The 18,697-nt window shown below is 37.9% G+C and overlaps 1 protein-coding gene across 21 annotated transcripts in view; it reads right to left on the minus strand.

Annotated features, from left to right (window-relative positions):
* SOX5 (SRY-box transcription factor 5) overlaps positions 1 to 18,697 on the minus strand; it is a 1,011,771-nt gene that overhangs the window by 23,661 nt on the left and 969,413 nt on the right. For all 21 annotated transcript variants that reach the window (XM_060659511.3, XM_060659513.3, XM_060659529.3 and 18 more), the window contains one exon: positions 9,281 to 9,426. In XM_060659511.3, coding sequence (XP_060515494.1) covers positions 9,281 to 9,426 — 146 coding nt within the window. The remainder of the gene's footprint in view (positions 1 to 9,280; positions 9,427 to 18,697) is intronic.

Raw genomic sequence — 18,697 nt, forward strand, 5'->3', positions numbered from 1 at the left:
ATAACTGACACAGGATGTCCGGTAGGTGGGAGGGCAGCATAGATGTAAACAAAAACCTGAATATTGCCTTATATTAATTATTCTATAAACAATGGATAACTCAGTTATTGAGATACAGAAATGTACAGACAGAATTTTTCTCTTTAATTTTTCCATTTCATGGAATAAAAGCTATAAAACTGCTAGCATTCTTATGACTGTAGCCTCAGTAGCCAGTAGTTACCTCAGTTAAATAAATACAATTGGACTATTGGAAAGAGTCATGGCTTGGTCCAGAAAGGCTGGGTCTGACAAATAGAAACGGGCACATCGGAGTTATTGTTCACTTTTCAATTATCTGTGGTTGTTTCAAGGGAAGGGAGAGAAAAAATACAGATTAGAATGGATATTTAAAATTTCAATTTAATAAACAGCTAAAACTTTACATGTTTTATCAGCACTGCTTACGAGAAGCAAAATAAATAAGATGGAGCATGTTCTTTTTGTTTTCTTTGCTCCTCCTCTTGTGTGCGGTGGAGGAAGAGAGACCCAGGAAGGGAGCTGACACAGGAAAAACAAAGTAGTTAGAAGAACAATGTATGAATTGTGGAAATGGTGGTTGCTTAAAGGAGATTTTTTTTTTAAGTTGATCTATTATTGAGAGACACAGAGAGACAGAGCATGAGTGGGGGAGAGGCAGAGAGAGGAGGAGACACAGAATCCGAAGCGGGCTCCAGGCTCCAAGCTGTCAGCACAGAGCCTCACGCAGGGCTCGAACTCACAAACCACGGGATCACGACCTGAGCCGAAGCCGGACTCTCAACCAACTGAGCCACCCAGGCGTCCCTTAAGTTAGATTTTTTAATAAAGCCTCAAATCATACTACATAATACATATGACCAACACTGGCCCAGGAGCTAATCATCAGGCAGGGTACTTTCTTGAACTTCTTCAGCCCGGTCCATTAGAAGACAGACTGAACTTTAAGCCACAAGACCTTGGTTTAAAAACTGATCTTCCACTGGAATTCCTGTAATCTCCAATCTCATTTTTATTCTTAATTAAAATTTTTTTAATGTTCAGTTTTATTTTTCAGAGACTGAGAGAGACAGAGAGTGAGCAGGGGAGGGTCAGAGAGAGAGAGAGGGAGACACAGAATCCAAAGCAGGCTCCAGGCTCTGAGCTGTCAGCACAGAGCCTGACGCAGGGCCCAACTCACAAGCCATGAGATCATGATCTGAGCTGAAGTCGGACGCTTAACCAACTGAGCCACCCAGGTGCTCCTCATTTTTATTTTTAAAATAAAGATGGAATACTGTTCTGCTCATATTACAGTATGAGACTGAAAGCTGATGTGAAATCACTTGGGAAAGGGTAAAGCACAAAATAAACATCAGTAGCCGTTATTATTTCTATGACTCATAAACAAGTCTTTCTCATTTGTGGGGAAAAAAAAGAGAAAAGCTATGATTGAAAAGATCAAGGAGATCCTTGAAATACATGCTAAATTCAGAACATTTTCCTCATAATTTTTAATCTTATTTGGTAGTTTGCAATACACGACAATAGAGAATACAACACATCTAGTAAATATAAGAAGGTAACTGAAAAAAACAAACGTCTGTATTATTTCAGTGCTTTAATGTTTAAATGTCTCTAAGATGACTATTCCATCTTGGGGATGAGGAAAGGACCAAGGGAGAAAAGAAGGAAAGACCATTCTTAACAGATTTTTTTTTTTTTTTTTATAAAAAGAAAACGTCTGGTCCAACAACAAAAGTGATTCTTACTTTCCTTATGGGAATTTAGGAAAAATGGAAATGTGGGCACATGTATGTCAATTTACAACCCCATCACCTTGGCATGACTACTGCATTATTATTCTTCTAGCCTTTTTAACATGCAACATAGAAATATACTTTAAAAATATCTAGATCGTTCTCTACATGGTGTTTTCAAACTTGCTTTTTTCAGGAATACTATTGTAAGCCTATCATGTCTTTAAATGCACAGACAATTTCAATCATCAGAGAGGCCTGTGGGTGTCTATCCGAAAGCCCAATTTGGCATGCCCTGTGTGTCTCATTTTATTGGACCATCCTGCACTAACCCCTCTACCAGAATGATGTAAAGAACACAAGACTCTCTGTTTGAAAACATGCACAGCTTTTCTAGGCTTGAAAATTAAACCATAAAAAGTTTACTGGAAAAAAAAAAACCTTTAAAAAGCTCCTTAAAAACTCACACCATAATTGCTCCCCACCAAGCGTGGGCACTTGCTAGCTGCAAGTTGTGGCACTGTGACAAATGTAGCAAAACTGAAAGCGGGCTATACTAAGAGAAAGAAAAAGTCTTCCACTGGCCATCTGTGAAAATAAGGCATGTGGCCATTAAATGCAGAGGCTGTAAATATACACAAACTCCATGAAGCAAATGGCAAAAAAGGACTAAACTTCAAGCTCAAACAAATCAAAATGTTTAATGCATAGTTACCACTGCTGGACGAAAACAGCTCTGATCTTTGCAGTCTGCAAACTCGGCATGTATTTCAATTAAATACCCCCAAAAAGAAAAGAAAGAAAAAAGAAAGAAATGAAAAGACACAGAAGAAAACCATCTGGAACAAAAGGCTATAGACAGCCCATACTCAATTTCTAGAAACAAACAGCCCCTTTAACTTGCACCAGCCTGTCGAGAATGTCGATTGGAATTATTGAAAGGCTGACATATAGAGTGATGGATGGGTGATGACATAATACCTATTCGCCTTTTTGTCATGGTCTTTGAAAACTGGCTGCTCTGTGCTGATAATATTCACTAAGGGGTTTTCCTCTCCCCTCCTGTCCCATAAGAAGTGTTCCCTAGCTAAGACACTCAGAATTAAGAAGGTTTTATGAATGAAAAACAAAAGAAAAGAAAACCTAAGGATCAAATGCCAACTTGCACACAAAAAGCTGGTCTAGATTTCCTAATAATCAGTTGCCTAGAAAGCAGTTCCCTATCCATTTTATATAAATTTTCAGAGTAGAGAGCCTCTAATTATAAAAAAAAAGCAAGCATTCAACATCAGATTTTATGTATCTTTTAAAGTCATGGAATAATTAATATGCAAATGTAGAGATTAAAAAATAATACTTTTATAAAGAAATACTATTAATAATTTGTGTTACTGTAGTTTTTCCTAGACAAATTCCAACCAGCAGACTTAAAAGTTGGGGAGCTTTTTAAAAATCACACATGCGTGCTCACACACAACTCGGCGCCCCCCTCACCCCCGACCCCCAGGTAAAAAGCTCCTGCTTTGCCAGGGTGCGGTGATGATCTATCTCACTTCCTCGTGCAGGATTTACCTAACATGCCTTTCTCCTTAGTGATTTTTTTCCTCTAACCACTGAAATAGCTGGTTCTAATTTGACTTCTCTAATTCATTTTGACTAAAGGCAACATCTACAAAAGCCATCCATAAATCATTAATTAATTGTAGTATCTTCCACTGAACACAGACGCATGAGTTCCTTCACAGTCACTTTTTCAAAGCGTAACCTGTAATTCACAATTCCTCACATGCCTTGTCCTTATCTAAGGGAAGGAGCATGTGTTAGATAATGCTGAACTAGATACACTGTGTCAGTTTCTGAAGAGTTAACACTGCTGGCCCCATCCATCAGATGGCCAGCGAAGCATCAGGAAAGAATGATGGATGTAAAATTATTACAGGCCTGCCATCCGATACACTTACTGCCATTTGTAACTAATGCTGGGACTGACACACTTTTTTTCATTATTAAACATCCACATTAAGTCAACATTGGCCACTGTCATTTCATGTTTGGCACTCCGTTAAAGGGAAAGAAAGAAGTTGACAATAGCAGAAAAAGAGGAGGTTGTAATGGAAGTTTCCAAGTGCCAGGGTTATAAAAATTAACCTCTGTTTACAAATTAGTCCATATGATATTTGGAAAGTCTTCTCATGAGTATGACTGACAAGTGAAAGAGAAACTGCCATTGTTATTGAATATTGTTTAAAATATACATTTTATTTGCTAAATTTTCACCTTATTCTATGGAAATTTGCAATGAATGTTCACAGAACCTCAGAAGGAAAAGTAAGGCATTTTGCCAGGTATTATTATTTGGAGTAATAGATGAATTCATAGCATGGGTAGGCATTTAGATTTCAAGTACACTGTAGGCAATTAATGTTTGCTTGGTGGATAAATTCTCTACCTTAAAAAACAGATGCGCACATCTGTAGGTTTATTTTTGTGAGTGGCATCAATTTTATATATGAAAGTAGGACCACAGTTGGCCTTAACATGTAGAAAGCATGTGTGAGAACACATATTCATTGGTTTAACCTGTCACCTAAGCAACGTTTTCATGTATGTGTGCGCACATGCTTATGTGCGATTTAATTCTTTATGGACCACAGACAAGGTATGAGGCCCTGGGGACATGTAATGGCGCAAGAGCAAAAGTAGTTAGATGACCACAAATATAATATAATGAAAACAAACAGGTTTTATAAAGAAAATGTTTGAGAGCTTTGATACTTTTATAATGCAGCTGTGGCTTTCAATGGCCTTTTCTTACTCAATAGCCATTCTGGTCCTTTTCTTCTCTGTCAACATAATCTTTGATCTTAAGATATCCCTTGCTCTCTAGGGGGATAAGGTCTCTAATTCTGTTCCAAAATATCATTCCTGGTAAACTTAAGGCAAGTTCTCTTCCTTTGACCAGTAATTGTCTTAAAGGAATGCATAGGACCCATTTCTACCCAAATGAGATGTTTGTGGAAGTCAGCTTCAGGGGTGCAGTGAAACATCTCTATGTGAATAACGTAAGAAACACTCCAATGTGAATGAAGGAGGGAGGAAAAACATCTCTATGCGAAAGAGGCCTGAAAAGAGCAAAGAGAAAACTCCTTCTCCTTCCTGAGCTGGCATGGTTGTAGGTAGAGCACCAGTTTATGACACTAAGGGAAAAACTAAGCGAATCACAGAGATTTCAACCCTGACATTGCTGAGCTGATAAACTAACACCATGAACTGCCCACTCCAGAACTTCATTATATGTTAAAAATGAATCGTTATTTGTTGAAGCTATTGTGTTTAGACTTCCTGATGCATGTAATGAAACACATGTCTACCAAATACCACAGCATAGGCATCATTCTCCTAGGTTAACTACATTGGGGGTGAGGGAAATAAGCAAGGAAATTTCTGGAAATTTCTGCACTATTTCAAGTGCATTGGGTTTCTATTATACTAGTACTGCCTAGTGGTATCAGGACAAAAACTGAGGACTTTATGATTCCCTCTAACTATGGCTACCTTCAAACACAAGGTCAGAACCTGAGTATGCAGTTGATCATATGGTCAAGACTGTGCCAGGCGGGTGCTAATGAAGCAAAGCAGGTGGTTTTGACAAGCCAAATGTATGAGAGTCTTTCTGATTCTTTCTACCTGAGAAGATTTTTTATTCATCCATAACACTAATCTGTGAAGAGCTATGTGATAAAAGATAACATTATCCGAATATGCAATCAGGCTATAATTAACCTGAAATGACAATTATAAATAACACTGTGTCCCAGAGTTTCCAAGAAACCTGACATACACAGTTTTTGGGTATGTTGACACACTTCCAAGAAAAGTAAAAAATGAAAAATCTTTTAGAAGTCTTCAATTAAAATGTGTTTTAGTAAAAATGACTTTCATTATGTGTTTTGGTGCATATTACTAGAAAACATTTGTCCCTATCTTCACACCTCTAATTGTTTTTACTACCAATTACAGCTTTTCAGAATTACGACTCTCTACTTGGGACAACCATGTTGGTCATTTGAAATGTGGAGAAAAGTTTCTGTGTATAAGGTTTGCATACTCAAGAAAACAGATCTGCACTGCGGATTCCAACTATCTGGGTCTCAGGTTGTGCTAATCACCTTTCAGACAGATGGGAGCGCCAGGCTGGATTTCTTCTCTTTTCCCCTTTTCTTTCTCCCAGATCCTTTCTCTCTTTTTTTCTTTTATCTCCCCTTCTCCTTACATCTCCCACACTTTCCGGGTTTTGGAAATTGGGAATATTGCTTTAGTGAGAGAAATGTCCTTTTGGGATTCAAATGGTATGATACAGTGCAGAAATTTACCATATATTCTGTTTGTGTCTTTCAAACGGAAGCAAAATTCCAAACCAACTACTCATCTACCTATGCTTTGGCCATGGATAAAGCCAGGCAAGTATAAAAATCTATTAAAAAGGTAGGTATTAGGAAATTAACAACGGGATAGGCAAAGTGATGTCACTTTATGTGGAAGAATAAGCAGCCACCTTTGTCAACTCAGGTGCAGAATCGATCTGATATACCAAAGAAAATGGGTGGGGCCTTTATTCACTTCTTATAAGTAGGCTCACAAACATAAAGGTGCCATGACTGACAGTCAAAATAATAATTTGATTTAAACCATATACTTCATGGGGCACCTGGGTGGCTCAGTCGGTTAAGCGTCCGACTTCGGCTCAGGTCACGATCTCGCACTCCGTGAGTTCGAGCCCCGCGTCAGGCTCTGGGCCCATCGGCCCATCAGAGCCTGGAGCCTGCTTCCGATTCTGTGTCTCCCTCTCTCTCTGCCCCTCCCCCGTTCATGCTCTGTCTTTCTCTGTCTCAAAAATAAATAAACGTTAAAAAAAAAAAAATTTTAAACCATATACTTCATAAAGGCAGAGAACATACTTTCTTGTTCAAGTACATAATACCACCCCCCCATACACAGCAGGTATTAATTAAAGAACATAAATTTGACATTATCGCATTCCCAGGAGTTGCACATAGATCAATCATTAATATTGTAGAAATGACAAGCAAGCTAGTTCAATAGGAAAGGGCAAGCACAGTTAATACCTGCTTCTCGGGAGAGCTTCAAAAATCACACTTTCACTGTCAGGTACCAAGGAGTCATTCAGAATCGTCTGCTGAAAATATTTACTCACACCTTACAAAAGTTTGCCATGCTATTATAATAATGGAACTGTTTCACTTCATTTTAAGATTTTCACTTAAAAAAACCATAAAAATACAAGACTGTTGCTGATGACATAACTCAGTCGCACTGAAAGGGCACGGTGAAGAGATCTGGGAAGGACAACATTCTTGGGACTGGAGATATCTTAATTGGCCAACAGATTTTGGCAGGTATTACTTCAAAAACAGATTTCTAAAAAGTTCTAATTCTACAAAAGAGAAAGGAACACTGAAGGCAGTAGCTTTCAACAAGAGGCAACTCTCACTCCTGCAGCGCAAATAGAGAAGGTGCTAATCAGAGAGATAAAGTATGCTTGGAACAAGTGGAACAAGAAGTGGAAATAAAGTTCCCTAACAATGGACAACTATGGAGTAAAGTGAATGCAGATGGCTCCACTCCTGTTACTTAATCAAAAGGCTGAGCAGAGTCACTGGAGCCGGCATAAAGTCATGTGTTAGAACAACAGCTGATCTGTATTAGAGAAGATTAACTCGCAGTGCCATGGTGGAGGGCCCAGGATTATTTTATGTACTTCCATTGCCTTACAAGCCGTCAGCACAATTATTGCCCTCCGATCTGAATGACTGATCTGTAACCACAGCTAAACAGCATGCTGCTTAGGGGCCTAGGAGCTTCATGAAGATGAATTTCCATACCATCAAAGTGCTTTTAATGGGCTCCCTGATCCAACCACAAGGCCTGTTTTGCAAGTATATAGAACTCAGGATGAAGGCTTCCTGTCCAAAAGGATTTGGTCGGTTGTCACTTGACAATTCCCAGCCAGCACAGGGGAGGAGAGGGGGGAGATAGGTAGAGTTGTCTCTGCTTTGGAGGATTAAAAAAAAAAAGGGTACAGATGCTTGCTGAATGCAACCAACTGCTGTATCCACAGCTGAATTCAATGCGCTTAACAAATAACGGCAATTTAGCTATGCTTGCGAGGAATAGCTTGAGTCACTTCGCATTAGCATCTGGCTGAGTGTTAAACTCATTTCTACATGGGGAGCAGAGAAAAGGAATTTCTGTTCAAGCATCCTTTCAAGAATGTTTAAATATTTGAATATAAATTCCTTCATGCTTGCTATCATTCCTTCTTAGAGCTGTCACGTTGCTTTTCCCCCTTCCCTTCTGGTGCTTAGCTAGAAAAATTTTGTGCCCTTCTTGCTGCACCAATGTTGCTCTTGTTATGTTGTGTGACTGCAAGGGATGTGTACCTAACCATGCTTTGCTCTCCCCTCCAGGAACGGAGCAGAATTAAAATCATTTCCCCATCCTTTTGACCCATGTTTGGACCAGACGAAAAGTACAGTTGTGACAGGATCACACATATATTTCACTTTCGCTATGCAGATTGTGAGCTTAGAGATTGCACATCAAATTCCATATAAAACCTGGGAAACCATAAAGCTATCAAATTAACAATCTGCTCATTCTGGACAATACTGTTTGACTCACAAGCTTCCCATGATGGTTAACTTTCAAGTTGCTGCTAAGTAGCTGATCATTTTTTTTCCCTCTTATTTACCATGTCTCTTTAGCTATAGAATTGTGAAAAGGAGACTCGGTAATATTTTAAAATTTCAATTAAAAAAATCACATATTACCTACATAAATACATCTCTCTGAGCATTCTATAATAACATAATATTTTTCTGAATAAAATACCATGCAGCTTAGACACAAGAATTTGAAATTAATGTATCTCAGATGAATTCAGAAGTTTCACTGGGCTTAGGCATAACAACAATGTACAAGTTTTAAAAAGCACATTTTGTTTTATAATAAAGTCAGAATTTCTAACTGTGCGGTCATCTAAAACTTGACCGTGCTTTGCAGTGGAAACATATTATGACAAGCTCAGGATCCTAGTTACTTAGACTGTGAGCGTGGGTATCATCCAAGCTTATGCTGATTAAAGAAGATTCAGGATTTTCAAATCCAGCTCATCCCCAAATACAAGTTAAGCATCTCTGTAGAGCAAAACTTTCACTCAGACTCAAATATTTCAAATGCCATTCCATTTTAATGCAAACAGATGGCAGACAGGGGGATATTAATTGTCAATAAAGTTTGGACATGGATAGAAGAGAATTATAACTCTTCTCATTTGCAGATGGTTTTGATTAGGATGGGCATGGAGATTTTTCTGTATTGACAGAGCGGGGGGAAAAGGAGGGAGAAGCATCATTCTGAGGATGGTGAGGTGAGAAAACAAAGGAGAAAAGCTTTCAGGCAACGGAAGTAGTTTTGGAAAGTCAGATCTTTTATGAACTAACCTTTTCTGTCCGGCAGTTATTGAGACCTAGACTATTCACAACAGCCACCTTCCCATCAAGCACCTGTTGCTCCCGCCGAAGCTGCTCCTTCATCTGCCGAGCTTCTTGGATTGCCTTGGTGACAGCATCATGGTCATTTAAATAACCTGAAGGTGTGACAGAACAAAGGCTATGTTTTGTATAAAGGCATGGAGAGCTTAACCTTTAACCATAAAAACCACGTCCTTTTTGCGTAATGGCTAGTGTCTGGCACATAATAATTTTTCAGTGTCATTTGTCTACGACGAATGAACGAATGAGTAATTGATAATGACTGATTCACACAGTCATACGTGAACATGCTGCCAAGTACCTGTAATGCATACACAGTACTTAAGTGAAATATAGTTTTTTCCACATGCTTGGAAAGTTCACAATATAGTTTTTAAATAAACTTTCAGTTATCTGAATGTTTTGTAGTGCCCAAATAAAACCCATCTTTGATACTTGTTTTCATGTAAGGATCATACTGCAGGATATGGGTATTGATGATTATCACTCTAATTACCGACATTCTCGCAGTGTTAGAAAGGTCAGTTTAGAGTTTGTACATAGCACTATTAGCTGTGTTATGTACAGAAGGAATAAATCATTATTAACTAAGTGAAAGGAGATCATCCCCTCACTCCCCCCCGCCCCCCCCATTGATGGTGAAATAAACCACAGGTGGCAGTGATTTGCTATGGATACAAACTTGTAAGAGGCTAAATTTCAAGCATGGATGTAACCAAATACCTGTGAATTGTACGATCAGAAATTGTGGCTACTGAAAACTACACTCACATTTAATTCATACTTTTCATAAGACGGTCAAATGACCAACTTGTCTATAGCTCCATAATCCAAAATTAGTTAAAAGAAAAAAAAAACAAAAAGAAAAGAAAAATTGCCAAAATAATTTCTTTTAAAGAAGAGGTTTGAGGAGCAAAACTAATTTTTACCTGAATGTTAACACTGGTCACTTATTTATTTGATGCACATTATTATGATAATCTGCACGACTTTAGGGTAGAATACCGATGGGAAAACACTGTTTTGTAAATATTGAAAGGGAAGCTAATATATCATCTTTCACTCTCCCTATCTTTTAACTAGGGCATAAAATGGCATAAACTGAATCTATAATATGAAATTGCCCAGAAAAGGGACTTGTTTGTGACATGAGGCTAAATCTAACCAGATCCATTGGTGAATTGTGACAGATGGAGGGACTGTGAGACAGAAGGCAGGCACTAATCACACATAAAATGACCGGCTTGCCTCAACATGTTCCATGGATTCCAGCAAACTTTACACCCTAATCCATTTTTAGAACAAAAAACATCTGGGCCATAAATCCTCTAATCTGCCAAAACACGCTATTAAATCCCATGATTTGTTGAAAAACACTAAGATTAAAGAAAGGAAATATAAAATGGCTAACTGCCGTGTTAGGAAAGTGTTATTAATACTCTTTCTTTGTCTCAATTATGAATGTTCTGGTACTAAAGAGCCTTGTCTAATCATGTCAGATTACACATCCTCATCGTATTGCTAGATTCTTCTATCTGATCTGCTGATTGCCAAAAAACATAGAATACTTTCTTGCTGCTTAAACATTCTATTGAAGAAGCTGATGTCAGATTAGTGCAGTGCTTCAGTACAGGAAGGTTTCTAAATGATCCATGCTTTCCCCCCACCCCCTTGCTATGCACAGACTAGACTTCATCCTCTGATCTCCCTGAGGCAGAAAGATAAGTTAGTTCCAGTGTAGGCGACAGAAAGGGGAGCCTTGAAAACTACTATATGTTTTGCTTTTCAGAGCTAAATTCATTGGAACTTATTCAAAGAACAAAACCTCATTGCTCATTATAAATTCTCAAAATACAAAACCTCATTGCTCAATATAAATTATAAATAAACACATTATAAATTGTAAACAACAATTTAGACCCAGGTCAAGCCTTTAGGGTTAGTGTTTACTTTAAATTATGGTTGTTTTTAACCTTATATTATCCTCAACATCCTGTCTTGGTTCTCTTGAACAACTTTCTTAATATATTATTCTTGAACTTATTCTGTTCATGAACACTACTACTCTAGAAAGAAATACGGCTCTTAGATGACAGTGGTGGTCTCAGTATATGTTCATTTGGTGAAAGATTTGAAGACGATCAGCCTGATTTTCCTATCCTCTAACCCCTGTTTATGTACAACCTGGCATCATGCAGTCTATTTAGCTTCTCCAGAGCACAAGTACACTTTGAAATTGTTTGGCACATGGCGTTGAATAAAAGTATGAATTCTTTATGTTTTTTGGGTGCTGCCAAGATAACATTGTGCAGAAAAAATGATTAATATAGATGCAAAAGGGATGCAAATTATATGGAGGTGAATAACTGACAGACATATGTTCCGTAATGTCTATTTCCAGTTTGAGGTGTGTATTCCTATGCAGGTGGAAATGGGCATCCACTTTAAAAGAAACATTCCTGCTTTTAGAGACTTTGGAGTATTAGCTAAAATGCTATATGAAATCTAACATTTGTATCTGCTGTGTTAAATCTTAAAGGCATTTTATACATCACAGAGTTGAATCATAGCAGGGTCGCTTGCTGCTTCTTTACATTTTGTTCTCGTCACAGTCACCAAATTATCAATCTTGCCGATTCCCTCTCTCTTGGCAAATGGCCTCCCCTCTGATTTTGGAAACACCAGTATAAGGCTGAGCTCTCACCTTCCTGCCCCACCCATACCGCGACTCCTACCCATGTTCGCTTCAAATCTGTCTCCCTTTCTGCCCACTGCCTCCTCCTGCTTCAGTGAAAATGTTGCCTCTACCTTCATTCAAGGCAAACCCCCGAAGCTCGTGTTCTAGATTTCTATACTTCACCATTGGTCATTCTCTTTCACATTTCTGTCACCTGTATCTGAACTTCTCCACCGTCTCTAACCACTTCAACTTGTAAGTACTTCATTTTCTCCACCTGAGACAAAGCAAATAAAGTCTCTCTCAACTTTGTGCTGCCTTCTCTTTCCAACTCTCTCTCTCTTTACCTTCTAAGATTCTTACCACACTCCCCATTCCTTCCTCACTCTTCCATTTCTGCTACAATCTTGTTTCAGCTTCCTTGCTTTTTTAAACAGCCAAATCCAAGGGACATTAGCCATGCCTTGCAGAATGACAGCACTGACAATCCCCTCATTCTAGAAAGTGCTTTCTTCCTTGTTTCTTATCACAGCGCAGGATCCCCTTTCCTCTCTGACTTCTCCATCTTCAAATCCTTGCCTGGGATCTGTTCTTCACCTCTCCTTTGATTTGGTCCAAGGTTACAATTTTCAGAAAAAGTTTGCATTTTGGAGTTGGATAAGCCTGAACGGAAATCCTAACTTTGCCACTTACAAGCTATATAAATTGTACATGTTGTTTTACCCTTTTAAGTCTCAATTATGTTATTGGTTAAATGGAGATAACACCTAGAGACTAGATAATATAAATTTGTGAAGAGTAAATGAGTTAATACAGTCTTGCATAATGGCCCATGAGAGTTACTCACTGTCAGTTTATTTACAAAATGGCATAGTGAAATGGGCAGGATTTGGGCATTGGATTCAGAAGGATCTGGGTTTGGAAAGTGTGACATTTGCCAAATAGAACACTTGATGTCATTGGATTTCCATTTCCATTTACTGTAAGATGAATGTAAGATTGATGGGAGAATTAAATGAAATTACACATTTTGTGAAGGAGTAGATAACATTTGGTACCTGAGGAGGCAGTAAAAAATGTTAATTCCTGTCTTTTTCTTTTCTCTTGCATTTGGTCTATATGCTCACCCTCAGCAGTCTTATTGTATGACATTGACAATAATGATAAAATCTGTGAAGGGATATCATTTCTTGTTGGTCCAGAGTTTCAAGGAAAAGGGGTCATGCCATCAGAGTCCAAAATGCCCCAAATGATCACTTGATACATTTTATTTTGCCTTAATTATATATTTAGGCACCAACTTCATCATAAGATAGGATCAGAAGGAGGGTATGTACTTAGGAGAGGTTTGGTGAGCCTCAATCTTAGGAGGGATGTGGGAAAGTAAAGGTCAACATGACTTCCAGTTAATACCTCAAATGAGATTTGGGAAATGTAGGTTAGGGATCATTAATGTAAAACGTTTGTGAGATCCTGTAACCTTATTAAATTCACCAGTTTGGTTTTTTATGCCTTGGTGTTTCTTCTTAATCACTACCAACAAAATTCTCAAAATTAAAAAGGCCCCTTTTACATATTTTCAGAGGCTGAAAAAAAATGGGGAGGCCTGGAAATAACCTGTGTTATTTCATGTAATTCTTCCATCAACCTTACATTTGTTCCATTACAAAAATGGTAAATGGTATAATATGACATCTATTTAAAGTTTATATTTTTAAAGTGGTTTATTGTTATTAAATTCCATGGTCAGCTTCACTTAGGAAACCCATGAACAATCTTAGGATAAAATCGAAACAGAAAGAGTATGGGCTGCTCCACAAGGAAAGAAGCTGTTGAAAGGTAGAAGGAAAAACAGAAAACCACTTGTAACAGGTTGAATTGTGTTTCTCCAAAAAGGTATGTCTGTGTTCCAACCCTGGTGTTTGTAAACGTGACCTCATTTGGAAATAGAGTCTTTGCAGATGTACTTATATTGAGGATCTTGAAATGAGATCACCCTGGATGTCAGGTGAGTCTTAAAGGAGAGAGATCTGATACTGAGACAAAGGGGAGAAGGCCATGTGAATGTGGAGGCAGAGTCTGGAATTATGCACCTATAAGCCAAGAACACCAAGGACTACCAGAAGCTACAAGGAACTAGGAACACAAGGCTCTCCCTCAGAGCCTCCAGCAGGAACTAACCCTGCTGACACCACTTTGGATTTTTAGCCTCCACATAGTGAAAGAATAGATTTACAGTTTAAGCGACCTGGTTTATGGTAACTTGTTGTGGCAGCCTTCGAAACCAAATACCACAATTGGTCTGAATGCACTCTAAAAGTCAAGGGTGATCCCAAGTACTATAAAATATCTGCTACCTACCTCAAATCCTTCCTGATTTGTAAATACACATACCAAGCTTAAATACACATACACATATGTTTAAATACACATACCAAGCTTCTCTACTTGTCTGTCTCATGAGGATCTGAAAAGCAGCATAGAATTCATTGTCTTCCCACTGCCTCAGCCTGTTTTTTTCTACATTCTTTATCCCTTTCCAGTGGCCCATTCAGTCACCTGAGGGATCTCCTTTACCCCATATATATAACAGGCAACCAAGCTGTGACAGTCATGCCTCCTCCTCAGCTCTCAAATGTGTGTCTTCTCCATCATGATGGTCACAGCTTTCACTAAAGGCACCTCATCTCTCACCTGGCTAATGCCTTAAACTCTTAACTGGTTTCCCTATCTTCGGGCTTACACTCCTTGAATCTATCTTCTTTATCTGCTTCCAGATAAAGCATTCCAAAATATCCTCCCAAAGGAATCTGGATCATGTCACTTTACCTGATTAAAAACCCATCTCTTGGTACCTTGGTGCTTAAAGGAGCATTTCATAAGATGATGAGATGTAATATTCTGTGAAAAAATAATTCCATGTTCAAATAAGTGTGGGAAATACTAAATTAAAGTGAAAAAAGGTTTCTTTATTGCACAAATTCCCAAGATCGTGATAATGTTAATGTGCGCTGTGAATCTTCCAGAGATAACAAAAGTATGCAGCTTTTCCCAAATACACTGGAACAAGACACCCTGTAATGTTCCCCCCAAAATGTCATTCTGGGATAAATTCCAAACACTTTACAATGGCCTAAAAGTCTCCTCATGATATCAATTCTGCTTATCTTTCCTGCGTCACTTCCTGCTGGTCTCTCTTGATTCTGTGTTTAAGCAGCACAGGACTATTTCCTCTTCCAAGCACTGGCCTCTGTCTCCCAAGCGTTTCTCTTTTGCTGAAATACTCTGTCTTTTTGGTGTGTTTGGGACTTTATTCAGATGTCACCCCTTCTGTAATGACTTCCCTGATATACCCCAGGCATGCTCCTTGTCAACATTAGAACTTCTCATCTATATGCTCTTTCAAAACCATATATATGCTTTTACAGTCACATTGCCTTCCATTTGTCTAAGTTTGTCTTTCACACCAGTCTATGAACTACTTGAGGGCATTTTTAAATTTTCAGTCTTTTATTCCTTTGGCCCATGGCAGGGTCTATTGAAGGAATAAATGCATATTTCTAAGTTGAAAGTATCTACCTTTGCAATTCCAGGGTGATTATTTATGTCATCACATCAGTGGAAGCCTGTACCACATGACACATATTTATTAAATCCATGGATTTAACAGATGCTATGAAGGCAATACAAAATCTTATTTACTACATATTTATTTTACATAGGGCTTTTCAGCTGTAAGTAAAAGCAAGGGCACATGTGTTTCAAGTTATTTTTAACAAATACTAATTTTTTTTCTCAATTGTTGAGGTCACTTATCATCATCAAACTTTTGGCACCCTGATATGTAGCCATTTCTTCATCTGTGAAAACTCACAAGAATTAATTAGATTATAAATGTGAAAGCAATTTGTAAATTGTAAAGTGTTATGCAAATGTTAATTGCCAGATGTTGAATAATACCCTCAACTTCCTAAAAATCCAATGGCTTTCAATTAAACTATTATAATATTTTTGTTTAATAACCTACCCTCATAGCAGTTTTTCTCATTAAAATTGTAAACTACTGAAATTTCAAGGTAATGTCCTCCTTCGAACTTGAAAACATTTCTCTTCATCTTATTGAATCAATGTGAGTCTACTACTTTTGCTCAGTGAAGTTTTACTTTTCAAGTGTTAATGCCTCTGAGGAATAAAGGGTAAGACTAAAACATCCTAATATCTTCCAAAGACTTAAAGAACAAGACTGTAGGCATCTAAAGCCTCTCAGACTTCCATCTGCTCATCATCCTGCCAATCACATCACATAGAGAAGATATTTGATTTCCATTTATTGGATGAGAGGATAGAGAAAGGACTGAGAAGAGCATCTAATGCGGAAAGGCTATCCATAGGCTGAAAAGAGAGCATGCCAGCCAGAGACCACGATCTTATGGCCCCGACCTCCACTGGCTGTGAGTTTGGGCACGTTACTTGGTCTTCATGTACAGTTGCTTCCTTGAAATTAAAATGGAGGAAATAAACACAGGGTCACAGAACTGTCTACACTGTGACAGGAACTCACTTAGAATTCCTGGGTAAGCACTTAGCCTCCATAAGCGCTGGTTCTTTATCTGTAAAATAACAAGTTTTGACTAGATGATATGGATATCTGCTTTATCTATTTAAGGGTCTATAATTCTAAAATCAGCTTAAGTGAGAAATAGATTAAAATGCCTTGAAAAATGTTAGAAGTATTACACATATGTACAACATGGGTGAAAAAGGCCAATAGAAGAAAGATAATATTTGGTCACAAGATTCTAAACTTATCCATCATTCCTCTGACCTATTCATACCTTTTAAGGATCCCCTTTCTTTTGGAGCAACCTATCCTTCGTGTACCATACCAAAGGCGTTCTTTCAGAGTACACTATAAGATTGGTCTCCAACCTCAAAAACTCACTTTCTCTATTTGAAGCTAATAGATATATAGCAAAGAGCCCATGTCATTAACGATAACTTCAGTTACTTTTAGTTCACAGTTTTCCTTGGTTTATTAATGGCATCATACATTAATTCTTCTTTCAGGGGTGACCTTTACAACACTGTTAATGCTCACAGCTTTTATCCAATGACATTATTACTCATTACAGTTCAGCTTTCAACATCTGCATTTGCTGAAAAGAGAAAAGTAAATCGTAGTGGCCTCAAATCCTTGGAAAATATGAGAGATGTGTACGTGGTGAAAGGATTTTTAAGGGAAAAAAGTAAGAGAAGTTTTAGTAGTGGAGAAAGTCAAATGATAAATGTCATTGAATACATTCTTGCCTTTTTTTGGTCACACTTAATCCCTGGAATGCTGAAGTAAAAAAAAAAAAAAATCCTTACATGATAAAAATGCAAATCTATTAGTTATTTTGTTAGTTAAATATTCTACTTCTAGCAACATTACAAAAGTAGATCATAGACCAGTGTTGTGATATTTACAAGCATCGTGTCTATTATGGAAGTGAATCATTCCTGCCAAATAAAATATTTTTTCTTTTACATACTTAGGACATGAAAGCAAACCTTATCTTGGAGTCCATTTAAGATGTTGAGCAGAGTAACTGAGTTAAACCATAACAGAATGGTTCATAATGATAAAAAGCACATGTGAACCCAAACCTTTTTTAAACTCTCAAAATTAAAGTTTTCACAGTTTCTCTTGTCACTGCTGCCCCACTGCCCCAGACTGGCTTCCTCTTGGCAAATAATCTGGAATTCTACTCTGTGGAAATTGAAGCATTTGAAATATATTCCTTCAGCCTTCTTTCTGTCCATCCCACAACTTCTCTGTAACTTTCCCTTTTTTCCTTCGTTTCATTCAGTCTCAGATAAAGGAAGGGCTTTGCTGCTTTCCAAGGTTAATCCTTTCTCATGATCTCTTCCATCATCATCCGTGTTCTCTTTCATATCTTTATCTCTCTCTGACTCTTCTTCCCCGTGACTTTATATATATATTTTCATATATATATATGAACGACTGCCCCATTTTAAAACCTGTCTCTACTCAGTCTTCTTAAAATATTCACTTCTCAATGCCAAGCTTACAAAAAGACTGGTCTATATATCAACTGCATTTTCTTTCCTCATTGTCTTCCAAATCATTGTAATTGAAATTCTCCTAAGGCATTCTCGTAAAACTTCTCCATTAGAGATTACCTCTCCATGAGCTCTAGCTAAATCATAAGGCTTTTCTTTGCCATGTTTTTTTTAACTTTTCTGCCAAATGGGTCACCATTAAATACCCCTCCTTTCTGAAACTTTCATTTTTCCTAGGCTAGCATTTTCCTATCTTTATTCTTATTCTAAGACATTCACTTGCTCTTTATCAGTTTTCCCCCTAAAGAAGAATGATGGTTTTAAAATGTGTCCAACAATACTTTGATATTGCTTCCTTCAGAGCTGGACCTTAATACCGTTTCCCTTGAGTTGGGCTGCATTTGTGATTCTCCTATAGTGAAAAGAATAAAATAGACTGGACTGTGTGTGACTTTCAAGACTAGGTTTTAAAAGGCACTGTGGCTTTCTCTTTGTTCTCCATCACCCACACTGGGGAAAGTTGGTTTCCATGCGATGAGCAGCCCTTTGAAAAGACTCAACAAGGTAGAGAATGGACCTACCAGCCAACAACCATGTGAGTCAGACATCTTGACAAAGGAGCATCT

Source organism: Panthera onca, chromosome B4 (assembly GCF_046562875.1).
Source record: "Panthera onca isolate mPanOnc1 chromosome B4, mPanOnc1 haplotype 2, whole genome shotgun sequence".
In the NCBI taxonomy this organism is placed as follows: Eukaryota; Metazoa; Chordata; class Mammalia; order Carnivora; family Felidae; genus Panthera; species Panthera onca.